The sequence below is a fragment of the Ziziphus jujuba genome, chromosome 1 (genome assembly GCF_031755915.1).
Source record: "Ziziphus jujuba cultivar Dongzao chromosome 1, ASM3175591v1".
Taxonomy (NCBI): Eukaryota; Viridiplantae; Streptophyta; class Magnoliopsida; order Rosales; family Rhamnaceae; genus Ziziphus; species Ziziphus jujuba.
In genome coordinates, this window is record NC_083379.1 from 43,095,622 (window position 1) to 43,109,523 (window position 13,902).

General features: G+C 31.0%; 1 protein-coding gene and 1 long non-coding RNA gene across 2 annotated transcripts; both read right to left on the reverse strand.

Moving 5' to 3' along the window:
- Positions 1–7,284: 7,284 nt before the first annotated feature.
- On the reverse strand, positions 7,285–8,019 carry LOC125423082 (uncharacterized). Its single transcript, XR_007241699.1, has 4 exons — positions 7,949–8,019; positions 7,752–7,852; positions 7,590–7,650; positions 7,285–7,480 (listed from the first exon to the last, which is right to left on the reverse strand). It is a non-coding gene; the product is annotated as an uncharacterized LOC125423082 (long non-coding RNA).
- Positions 8,020–12,242: 4,223 nt separating this feature from the next.
- On the reverse strand, positions 12,243–13,441 carry LOC107408122 (NDR1/HIN1-like protein 13). The gene has a single exon (XM_016015488.4). The coding sequence runs from the start codon at positions 13,244–13,246 to the stop codon at positions 12,485–12,487; it is 762 nt and encodes a 253-aa protein (XP_015870974.3). The 5' UTR covers positions 13,247–13,441; the 3' UTR covers positions 12,243–12,484.
- Between the last annotated feature and the right edge of the window lie 461 nt (positions 13,442–13,902).

The following is a 13,902-nucleotide window of genomic DNA, read 5'->3' on the forward strand; positions in this document are numbered from 1 at the left end:
TGTGTCAGATAGGTTAAAAGATAACCTATGGGCATCAATAAAGGTACGGAGTGCATTATTGTTAAATATTGTTTATTATGAATCATATTTAATTGATGAAGATTTTATAATTCCTTTTTTGCATTTGTAGCTTGTATGCATTTTACTTGCATTTCTAACTTACCGCATTTACTTGTCAATCAATGTTACTAAATATATATATATTTTAATTTTGCAGCAATATAAGGGTAAAGATGATAGTTTTAGGAAGGTAACTTTAAAAGATTGTTGTGACAAATGGAGAAAATTCTAAAATTACTTATATGGATATTTTGTTCAACCATATATTGACACACCCGAAAAGTTGAAGCATCAACCCTCAATGTATGAATTCATAAGCCAAGAAGTGTGGGATGATTTTGTACAACAAAGGTTGTCGGATAAATTCCAGGTATAGTTTTATTTAATGCACGTTAATGTTGTATTAAATTGCGCTGTCATTATTTATATAAAAATTAAAATTTGTTATGGTGACTTAAATTATTTGGGTTTTCTAATATGTATGTTTATAACTTTTGTAGGCATTAAGTCAAAAATATTCAGAAAAACGGCAATTAAACAAGTATCCGCATAGGATGGGCGCAATGGGCTACGCAAGATTAGAAAGAGCCATTGTATGCAATTTATTTTTATTTACATTTAACCATATTAATTTTGTCATTGTTACTTGATCACTTGCATTATTAAAATTAATTTATTTGTAACTTTTGAAGCAACTTGAAAGAGGCACCGAAGATTCTGTAGACAGAGATGACCTATGGATACGGGCACGTATGGGGAAGGATGTAAAATATGCAAATGAAGAAACTGAACATGTAGCTGAAAAAATTGTGAGTATTGTATTTTTTATGAATATTTGTTGCATATATTATTATTTAGTTCATTATTATATAAACTAATATATTTAATCATTTAAACAATATATTGTAGAATGACTTAAAGAAGAAGGCAACAGAAGAAGAAAATTCAGCCTTTACCTCCGGTGGATACCCTCACACAAGCTTTGGGAAAAGAGGAGTATGGAGGTAGGCTTAGGGGTCGAGGCAAAGGATACATGGTGACTAACTTTTTCCATACTCCTAAGCCGAGTTCACAAAAAAAGACCAAATCAGAGGGAAGTGGAAACAATGCAATCTATGAGATGCTGCTCAAAGGTCTGGTGGCGATCATCAGAATTCAAGCGGCAGCAATGCTACCCAAGTTGATGCGCTCATATTGGCATGTGGTATTGACATTCCGTCACTCACTCATCCAGCCGATGCTGTTGCTCCTCCTGGGACCCAAGTCGATGATGTTGCTGGTCAAGGGACCCCCCCAGCTGATGATGTTGATGCTCCTAAGACCCAAGTCGATAATGTTGCTACTCATGGGACCCCCCCAGCCGATGATGTTGATGCTCTTGGGACCCAAGTCGATGATGTTGTTGCTCATAGCACCCAATCTACATCTTGGGTTGATGCTCCTCGGATCTATCCTGAGGTAATTATTTCATTATATATATATATATATATATATGTCATGGGATCGAGTCTTTAAGTTGAAGGAATATTGTCATGTGAACATATATTAATTTTTTTTTTTTTTTTAACTTTGCAGGGTGTAAAATGCAATCTTGCACAAGGCAATGTTGGCCATATAGTAGCACGTGGTACTTTGGTACCTTCGCTGCCAACGGATATATGCCATGGTGTGAAGCTAGGTGCAGCAAATTATAAGGTCACTGTTGATGATGTTATTGACGGATTTGCACCTTTGCCTATTCCGTCATTTGACATCATACATGTCGGTGATGCTGAAGGTGCATTTGTTGCATGGCCAAGAGATCTTGTTATCTTGCCATCTGAGGAGGTATTGTTCGATGCAGCTATATATATTAATGAAGTTTAAAATAATTTCGTTTTTGTATATAATAATGAAGTTTAAAATAATTTCGTTTTTGTTCTACTTTAAATGTTGTTTGTTGATATTTGTAAGGAAGCTCGAACAGGTCAAATGTTGGGAATGATCAAGATGATAATGTTGATCCCTTAGTCGTTACCCCAATAGGGATGTCAACGGGGTGGGGCGGGACGGGACCGGTTTTTAAAATCCCGTCCCCATCCCCGCGGGGACTTTTACATCCCATCCCCACAATTTTCTCCGTTTCTTTAGGTGCAGGGCGGGATCGGGGATTTTGTGGGGCGGCGATGTGGCGAGACGGGTTTCCCCATTTTGTTTTTTAATTGATATTTTTTTTAGAAATTTAGATAAAAAAAAATATTTTATGATTAAAATATAAAGAAAATGACTACAATGCAATAAAAATATAATAAAATACATCAAGGAACAAATTTACAATTATAATAAAATATATATTTAAAAAAATAAATGAAAAGAAAAGAAGAAAATGATTTTACATAAATAAAATTTTGTAAAAAAAAATAATAAATAAATAAATAAATATATATATATATATATATATCGGGGCGGCTTCGGGGCGGGGTTATTATTCCCCGTCCCCGGCCCATCCCCGACTCGGTTTTTAGGCATTTTCCCCGAGCTCGCCCCGCATCCTCGAATTTTCGGGGAAAAACTGCCCCGTTAGGGGCGATGCACCGCGGGTATCAGGCCGTGCGGGGCAAATTGCCATCCCTATACCCCAACGATCCAAGAGTTGCTACGTCGGATCAAGGACGTCGATAGTGATCATTTATGGTTTTTTAATATGAAAAAAGAGATCTTTGGGGAAGAACAACAGTTGGGCATAGCGAGGAGCGATATAAACGATTTATGTTACATGCAAGAATTATCTTCCGAATGCATCTTGTTCTATATAAGGTAAACTAAATTTGGATGTCTTTATAACTAATTCTTCAATTTAATTAATTATATACTATAATTACTTATAATCGGATTATGTAGGCATTTATGTGAGGGATTGACGGGCTCCTTCGAAAGGAATTATTGCTTTGTTCATCCGGATATTATTGCTTCAGTTGGTCATCCAAACCCTCATAAACGGATGATAAATATATTGAGTAGATGGCAAGATGCAAGAAATAATCAACTATGGTTCTTTCCCTACTGTGCAAGGTAATATTGTGTTAGTTTTAATTGAATTATGTTGTGAAAATATTAATTTCAAAAAACATCATATTAACTAAAATATTTATTAGTGTTTTTAGGAATCATTGGATGCTATGTGTTGTTGATTTATACAAAACAGTAGCATGGTTTTTTTATTCTTTGAAGACTCATAAGAATATAATTGATAAGGATCTAAAAACTTTGATCGACGAGTAAGTTAATAACTCTAATTTTTTTAATTAATTGTTCTTATATTGGATTTGTACTTTTGAAGCTACAATATAATCTTATACAATATTTATATTTCTATATAGTTCCTTCGTTGCATGGAACCAAGGAAAGATATCTGAAAAGAAACTTCGGTGGCAAAATACTGAGGTAATTATTATATATAAACTTAGCATTATTAGTTGTTAGTTAATTTAAATACTTGTATATATTTGTATCTAATATTACACATAATTTACTATTTGCAAATTTAGACACCGATGCAGCCCGGGAGTATGGAATGCGGTTACTATATTATGATGATAATGCGAGATATCATTAGGTGCAAAGTTCCTCCTCGGGACTTAAGAGGAATGGTAAATAATTATTAATTTAATGATTTCATCATATTTCTATTATGTAATAATTAATATTTATGATTATTTGTATATGTATTAACATAAGTTTCTCATGTTCAGTACGAAGGTGTCACTTGGTTACAAGTTGAAAATGTCAACGAATTTAGAGATGAATGGATAATAGCGATGATCACAAATATCTCAAACCAATGAATATCTATGCATGGTAGTGAAATAGCTAGCTTTTGTTAATAGCTTTTGTTTGTACATATAAAATATCGTAGACCAATTTGTGAAAATCGCTCATAACGTAATATTTGTTTTGCATGAACTTTGGTTTTAAACATACCAATTTTACAAAAATTCAAACAATATTAAAAATAATTAAAATAAACGGTGAACAGGCGACGCATAATATGCTTGAGAGTCGCCTGATAAAAATAATGCAAAAAAAACAAAAACCATCACAGTTATGTGCTTAAATATTTTAACTGGTTATTTGAAGTTAAAAGTAAAACATATTGATTTATATTTTTACAAAACCCAAAAATAAATAAAATAAATAAAAGGTGAACAGGCGATGCACAATAAGCTTTAGCGTCGCTTGATACAAATAATGCAAAAAAAAAACAAAAACCATCATAGTTATGTGCTTCAATATTTTAAGAGATTATTTGATGCCGAAAGTAAAACAAATTGATTAATATTTTTACAAAATCAAAAAAAAAAATACAATAAAAGGTGAACAGGCGATGCACAAAATGCTTAAGGGTCGCTCGATACAAATAATAAAAAAAAAACAAAAAAAAACAAAAACCATCACAGTTATGAGCTTAAATATTTTAACTGGTTATTTGAAGTTGAAAGTAAAATAGATTGACTAATATTTTGAGGAAAAAAAATAAAAGGGTAACAGGCGACGCATAATACGATTATTCGTCGCCTAATACAAATAATGCAAAGAAAACAAAAACAAGAACAATTATGCTTCTTAAATATTTTAACTGTTTATGTGAAGTTGAAAGTAAAACAGATTAATTAATATTTCTAAAAACCAAACAAATTAAATTAAATTGTAACAGGCGACGCACAACCATATTGTGCGTTGCCTTATACAACAAAAAAAAAAAAAAAAAAAAACAACGCAGTTATACTTCTTAAATATTTTTACTGGTTATTTGAAGTTGAAAGTAAAACAAATTGATTAATATTTTAAGAAAACAAAAAAAAAATTCCAATAATAATATAAAAGTGTAATAGGCGACGCAAAACATGATTTTGGGTCGCCTGATACAAATATTTTGTTAAAAAAAAATAAATCAAGCTCTCTGATTCTGCTTAAATATTTTCACTTGTTATTTAAAGTTGAAAGGAAATCACATTGATTAATATTTTATGAAAAAATAAATAAATAAATTTTTAGTGAACAGGCGACACAAATGCATCATATTGTGCGTCGCCTGATAAACATATTTTTGAAAAAAAAAACAAAAACAAGCTTTGTGAAGCTTCTTAAATATTTTCTCTTTTTATTTAAAGTTGAAAGAAAATTAATTGATTGATATTTACAAATATATATATATATATATATGTTAATAGGCGACTCATAGAGATGTTTATGCGTCGCCTTATATCAATAATATGCTGACCAAAAAAATAACAATTCAGCTCTGTTATTTTTTTAAAAATATTTTCATTGGTTTTTAAAGTTGAAAGCAAAATCAAATTGATTAATATTTTATGAAAAAGAAAAATAAATAAATATAAGGGCATCAGGCGACGCAAAATATACCTATGTGTTGCCTGATACAAATATTTTTTGTAAAAGAACAAAAAAAAAAAAAAAAAAAAAAAGAGTTCTGTGTTGCTGCTTAAACATTTTCACTTGTTATTTAAAGTTGAAAGAAAATCAACTGCTTAATATTTACAAAAAACCAAAAAAAAATAATAATAATAAATTAACAGGTGGCGCATAATGTTGATTATGCGTCGCCTGATATCAATAATGTGTGTTGCAAAAAAATAAAAATCCAGCACTGTTATTTTTCTTAAATATTTTCATTGGTTTTTAAAGTTGAAAAAAAATCAGATTGATTAATATTTTATGAGAAAGGAAAATAAATAAATATAAGGGAATAAGGCGATGCAAAATATACCTATGCATCGCCTAATACAAATATTTTTTGGAAAAAAACAAAAAAAAAAAGTTCTGTGATGTTGCTTAAATATTTTCACTTGTTATTTAAAGTTGAGAGAAAATCAATTGTTTAATATTTACAAAAAACTAAAAAAAAAACAAATTAACAGGCGATGCATAATATTGATTATGAGTCGCCTGATATCTATAATGTGTGTTGCAAAAAAATAAAAATCCAGCACTGTTATTTTTCTTAAATATTATCACTGGTTTTTAAAGTTAAAAGAAAATCAGATTCATTAATATTTTATGAAAAAAAATAAATAAATATAAGGGAATAAGGTGACGCAAAATATACCTATGCGTTGCCTGATACAAATATTTTTTGGAAAAAACAAAAAAAAAATCTCTGTGATGCTGCTTAAATATTTTCACTTGTTATTTAAAGTTGAAAGAAAATCAATTATTTAATATTTTCAAAAAACCAAAAAAATAATAATAATAGGCGACGCATAATGCCTGATATCAATAATGTGTGTTCCAAAAAAATAAAAATCCAACACTGTTATTTTTCTTAACTATTTTCACTGGTTTTTAAAGTTGAAAGAAAATCAAATTGATTAATATTTTATGAAAAAGGAAAATAAATAAATATAAAGGCATCAGGCGACGCACAATATGCCTATGCGTCGCCGGATGTATATATTTTTGTGAAAAAAAATAATAATAATCTCTGTGATACTGTTTAAATATTTTCACTTATTATTTAAAATTAAAAGAAAATCAACTGATTAATATTTACAAAAATCCAAAAAAAAAAATGTAATAAGTAGTAGGCGACGCATAGAGTTTGTTATGCATCTCCAGATATCAATAATGTGGAACGAAAAATAAAATAAAATCCAGCTCTGTTATTTTTCTTAAATATTTTCACCTATTTTTAAAGTTGAAAGAAAATCAGATTGATTTACATTTTTCTTTAGTGTAGCATTTAAACAATACAATTCATATAAAATATACACACTCTATTAAAGGCGACTCTGTTGGGCTGAATATTCAGCGACTCTTAACGGATGCGTCTTGTGTTGTTGTTTCTAACAACTTCTTAACATCGACATTTTTCGTATGTGTCGTCTATTTATTAAATTTTTACTGATGCATTAACCTTAGAATCGCAGTTTGGTCTTTTTAGACGCATTTATTTCGTAGCGTCGCTAAGAGTATGTCGCTAAATCTTAATTTTCGTGTAGTGATTATATTTGTTAGTTGGAGGCTTAATTGTCTATAATGAATATATGGATATATATTTTTTTTTAAAAAAAAAATCTCCATCAATTTCATATTGGTTATCCTACATAAAAACAGTGACAAAATACCCAAAATATATCAGAGGAGATAGAATATATTCACCAGCTTGAGAAAGTATCCAATGAAAAGAAATATCTTTAAACTACCTGGCATGGATGTGTATTCACAAACACTTATGCATAACATTCGATTGCTTAATATAAGTTCATTACCCAAACAACAACCCCAAAAAAAAAAAAATGCTTGGTACCAGTTGTAAAAAAATAAAAAATAAAAAAAATAAGTGCAACAAATTCTGCAATATTGTCATAGCATCCATCTTCATCTACTGTTTCTTTTATCTCAAACCTGCTTTATCTGCATTCTGTTAGGGATCCACAAGTTATCAATGATTCATAAAACAAAAGAAGTGTAGATGCAAGGAAGAGGAAAAAAAAAAAAAAATTTACGTACATTTACTGTAAAGGAGGTACCTTTTCATTTATTTAAAGTTAGACTAATCTTGCTTTCTATAGCGGCTTTATGTTTCTCACGCTGTCTCGATTCAAAAAACAAAAAAAAATGGTTACAAAGCAGGCTCAAAATTTTTGTCCACAAAAAAAAAAAAGGATTTGAAATAAATTTTTTAAACTCACCAGAGCAGCTTCAAAAGGCATGGCTTTTTCCACCTCCCAGGTCAATATTCTGAGTTGACCACCGACTTTTAATTTTCTGTCACCATACTCTATGTGATACACTAATACATCAATTTAAAGCCAACAAAATAAACATGTTGTGTTAGAGAATTAGTTACAGAAAAATAAACGAATAAATAAATAAACTGTAACCATACCCTTGAATACTGCACTCCCGCCAGGAGGAAGAACCCACTCATCTTGAGTAGAAACATAACGACTATCATATTCACGTAGAATTTGAAACTAAGTCAAGAAAATGAGATATAAATCACATCATGGACAAAATAAACTAAAATAGTTCTCCGCAATAATACAAATTGAATAGTAAAGGATGGAAGCTATGCAATATGCAATAGGAAGAAAGGAAAAACGCATGTTACCATGACTGCCAGATAGGATTTGGTTATATTTTCAATTCTAAGGCTAGCCTTGACAATTTTGTCGCTTGTTCCTTTAAAAAAATAATAATAATAATTTAGTCAAAAAGTACATAATTAAAGAAAAAATAATAATAATAATAAAATAAAATAACATACGAATAAAACGAAGCATGGGAGAATCAATCTTGAGACGTGGGGAATAAACACAAGGTAGAGTATCAGCAAATAATTCAACAGGACCATGATGTCTGCCAAAGCAAGGTGGTATATCATCTGGTTTATCGATCCCAGCTAGGATAGCTTCTATATCATCCTCAACAACAGTTGTCTCACCAGCCGAAGGTGTGTCAGAAGCACAACAGAAGAAAGACTTAAAAATCCTTCGAAATTGGCTCAATAGTCGCCATCCTTGATTGCCACCAACATCGTTCAACCCATTCAACCTCTCATATCTATTCCCACAATTCACCCAATTCAAATCAGTTAATCAATAAATTTGATATGGCCCCGCCAAACCGATCATATGGTTTCAATTACAGATTTCAAACCTTTGGCTCAGTACAGAAATCATAGCTCAAATTAAGATACTAAAATATTTCAAAATTCTAAGTTTTGGCCACTGCACATATAACTACAATGCGCGCATTGATTTATCAATTATACATGTAATGTCTTGTAACAAAATTCCACACACATTCTAAATTCACATGGAACAGAACATAGAGAAAAGACAAAAATAAATAAATAAAAACTTAACCTATTACGAATTTTCTGCAATTTATCCATGGTTCAGGGGTGATGAGCAGCGGCGGTAAGACGGTTTATATATTTCTGAACAGTAAATATATCAAGGTGAAAATACAATATATATATATATAACATTAGGAAAAAAAAAAAAAAAAAAAAGGGTTCCAAACAGAGTAAAAAGAGCACGCAAAGACAAAAGTTTCGCTCTGCTAATAGAATTGAATTTGGAATAGAATTCTATTCAAATATTCTAATTCCCGATTCAATCTGCTTGTTTCAATTCTAATCAAATAATTATTTTAAATTCAATCTGAGTCATTCTTTTTTCAATTTCAGACAGGCTATATGAGCTCCCCTAAAACCAAATGTACTAAAATACCCCTCCCCTGTCACCTCCTCCTTTTGATTATTAATTTATTATCTGTTTTCGAATGTGAACTTTTACTACTATGATTTTTGGAAACAATTTTCACCGAGTACATTTCAAGTATACGAATCTTGTAAATATTTTGTCTTTTCAATATTTATGCTAAACAAGATTCTACTATATCCTAAATTTGGAAATGTGTTTTGTAAAATATGTTTTTAATTGGATTTTAAAGACCATAATAATACTATTTCGACTTTTGGACAGCAAGAAAATTTTTATAAATTAGTCTCTTATTCAAAAAATGATATAAATCATGTCTCCTCATTATGTAGGCGACAAGCATTTGAGAAAATAGAGATTGTTTGAAGAATTGAAAATATATAATGATAATATTAATAAATAGAAAGAATAAGACCTGTTCATCTTTTTTGTTGTTTGGAATGAACCAATTTTACTCTTTATCCATTTTATTTCATCTCATTACTACCCAACATGTCATAAATTATCATTCACCAAAAACAAAAAGGGAAAAAAAATCATAAATTATATTTTACCGTAAGTTTAAAACTTTAATTATACATAACAAGTTGATAATTGGAGAGTCCTGAAAGGGATATTATAGGACTTTTCTTCGATACCGCTAATTAAATAATACAACCTTTTGCCAAAAGTATGATATGCTGCCTGTCAAATTAATTTTCATTTTAGCAAGCAAGCTGTCTATGTGAGTACAAAGACCACCATAGCAAACCTTCAAGAATCCTGGCAACAAATATTAAAGTAGAGAAAACATGATTTCAGGTTCAGTTCTCGTAGCTGCAGAGTTTGCAATACCTTTTCCAGACAAAAAAATTAAAAAAGATTGAAAAACAAGAAAGGAGATATAAATGGTCTATCATGCCATGTAGGTACTTGCATTAGTTTCATTTTTATTTTTCTTGGCTTGAACAAATTCAATTGTTTCACTATTCACAATCCAGTTAAATTCTCAAATATTTAATTTTTTTTTATAAAAAAAATTAAACTTAAATTGACATATAAAAATGCAGAATAAGTTTAAGAAGAAAAATTTGCCAGTTTCATTTGAAGGTGTTCATTAACTTCCAATACTGCTGGCAAGTGCATGTGGGAAATATATGTGTATATAATTCAATCGCCAATAATGCATATGTATTGTGTAACTACCATATCATAGGCCCATCTTCTTTGAATTGATAATGTAAAGCACTCCCCAAAAGGAATTATGCTTTTGACACTTCCAACCCTACTTCGGTATATCAAAATCAACATCACACTCGAACACTATAATTACTTCACAATACCTGTCACCAAAATTAATTTCCAATAATTTGGATCATTTCTTAAGGTTACCATTCATTTTCTAATATACTATAAATTCACGAGTTGTCACATGTTCTTCTTTTTCAAAAACTTAGAAAATAATATTATTATATTCTCTTTTATTTTTTTCATATTAAAAAATAATAGACATGGCATCCAAAATGATTCAACTAACCATATTTAAAAATTTTGCATTTATAAACTTTAATTACATCATGTGTTTAAAATATAAACCACGAGTTGACATATAATAACAATATCTTCTATGTGGAGATGAATTACATATATATATATATACACATTAAATTATACTTTTTAGACTAATCAATAACTGGTATGATTTACACTAATTATATATATACAATGCTAACCATATTGCTGGGAGCTTCTTCAAATTATATAATCAAGGTTAATTTTACAATTAACAACCCAAAAATAATCACCGACTTGAAGGGGGAAAAATGATTAAAGAATCTTATAGAAAAATATTTATAGTTGGATATATATGTATGTATACATATGAAATTTTTTCAGTACAAACCTCCACATTTCAATAAAACATAAACGTTGCTTTAGATGATATAAATGTTACTTTACATGATAGATTTTAAATACATTTAAAAAAAAATTATTGTCTAAAATGTTATTATTAAATATAATTGTTTTAAAAATCATTGTCTAAAATCATATATACATTTTAATAAAATACGGACAAACCAACTATATGTGCATGCATACACATATATATATATATATATATATATATATATATATATTATGCCTTTTCCACAAAAGAGGAAGTCAATTGCATTGCAAAAGTGATGTCCACATGTTTTCATGTATAGCTCATAGACTGCTCCTAGTCCTGACTCTGATATAATCATAGAAATCAGTCAAATAAGTGCTCACATGCTCTCCACATGCTTATATGATATGCCTCTATTCTCTGCCAAAGCAGAGGAGAAAAAAGTGCTTTCCATGTTTTCTAAAACACGCCAAAACAATATTTTTGCACTACTAAACGTCTCTTCTGGTGGGGCCTACTTCAAAGTTCAAACACAACAACAATAATTAAAGTCGTCCACAAAGTTCACACCGACAAAAAGTTGTACAAAAATTACACGCAACCATATCATAATTTTGTAAAACCTTGCCAGAATATTTGTATCACAGTTTGATTGGGAATGAAATTCGCAGACCACACACTAAACGGAGTGAAGGCGACTAAATCAGAACCATCGAATTATTTGCTTATATTTCATCTACGTTGTTCTACAAATGATTTGTTCGAAATACCCATTTCAGAACCCAACAAGAGACAAAGGTTCCTAAACACAAAGGAGAAGAAAAAAAAATAAAAAAAATAAAAAAAAATAATTAAGCTATTGAATTGTACCTTTATTTATTTATTTATTTTTAACCTTCACATATAATTAAGACTTGACTGGTATCATGTAGAAAATTGGAAAAAAAAAAAAAATCAGTTAAATAGTAAGAGAGGGCATTTTACATTTATATAATAACAGTAATATTATAGGTGTAAAATTATTTTAAATGTACATGTGAAAAAGAATCACATATCTAAGTAACAAAATAAAAATAACACGGAAATTCCTCAGCAAAAAAAAATATATATATATATATATAAAATATAAATTTCCTTCTATTCTAAATACAAACAATTCACCAATATTTTTTTTTTCTTCCAAATTTACAAAATCAAACAAAGAAAACACGGCAAAATTATGAAAAGTGAATAACAGAAAAATAAAAATAAAAATAAAAATAAAAATAAAAATTCACACCTTTTTTGTTTTTTAAAATTTTTCTTTGACCTCGAAAAGAATTACTGATCAGAAGGTCAATTTCCAGATCTTGACTCTTACATCAACCTTACACTTAGCTTTCGAAGTCGAAGCCGTCGCCGGAGTCTTCCCCGTCGGTGGAGTCACTCTGATTCCGTCACAAGAAACCCTAACCCCAACTTTCGGAGTCTTCAACCACCCTCCAGCCTTGACCTTCACTTTTGTATCCAACTTAATCTTCAATGGCAAACCGTTCTTGCTCTTCAACCCCTTCTTCAACTCACTCGCCGACGAGTCATCCACCACTTTCCCATTGCTCGCGATCTTCGTCTTCAAAACCGTGGTGTTCTTCTTCCCATGGACGAAAGAAGGAATAACCCCATCGCCGACATCGACATCGTCGGAGTAAACAGCTATGGCCATGGGGTTATACACGTAGACGAGCTTCTTATTAGGGTTCCGAGCGTCGACTGTGATGTCGAATTTGGAATTCAGCCGATTGGAAGAGGTGAGATTGAGGTAGGAGAGTTTGAGCGAAGTGACGGAGAACGTAGGGCGCTGAGGGCGGTAAAGGACGTAGAAAACGGCGGCGGCGATTGCGATCAAGACGATGAGGACGACGATTACGAGGGTTAGCCAGAGACAGCAAGAGCATAAGCGGCTTCGGCGGCGGTGGCTGGCTTGGGGACGGTAAGCCGGACGAGCGTTGCTGTAGAGCTGGGCTTTGGTTGCGGGAAAAGTTGGGTTGGTGGTGGCGGCACCGGTGCCGTTTCCGGCGGGTTTTGCTGAGGGATAAACCCTGTCTGTCATAGTGGTGCGAGAGAGAAAGGAAAAGGTTGTGTTTGATTAATTTTATGGCAAGGAAAGAGTTAAGGGGGATGGGTTTTTGTTAATGAAAGGAAGAGAAACGAAAAGAAAGGAGAAAAATAAGAGAAGAGAAGGGAAAAGAAAGAGTCAGACAGAAGGTGTTAGGGTGTTTTCGGGTAATAATAATTATAATAAAAAAGAAAAGAAAAAGGTGATGGGAAAGGGTGAGGTGGAATTGCAACGAGAGGGACAGCAAATACTATAACCTAAGCCTACTGCTATATATATATATATATATGGCCCAAACTTGTATGAGCGCGTGATGTGTATTTTCTTGTTTTTATTTTTATTTTTGGGTCTTCAAAATAATTTTGTTATTTTTTGGTTAAGCATTAAAAATGAAGTGGGATTGGGGGGGGCGGTGAAATTTTGTCTAGTTTGCTAGTTGTACTCGGTGTTTTTTCTATAAATCTACCATATAACTTAGCCTATACCTAATGCATCCAAATTCCAATCCATCATTACCCAGTCAACCCTATATTACCCGGTCAACTCTATATAAAGTCTTTTACTGTCTTCACTTTTTTGGATTTTTTTTTTTCAAATGTATTTTATCCATTTGTCACTTGTAGTTTGAGCCAGCCAGCCATGCATAATTT

Coding starts and splice junctions, on each gene's coding strand:
- LOC107408122 (XM_016015488.4), bottom strand. CDS start 13,246: ATGACAGACAGGGTTTATCCCTCAGCAAAACCCGCCGGAAACGGCACC.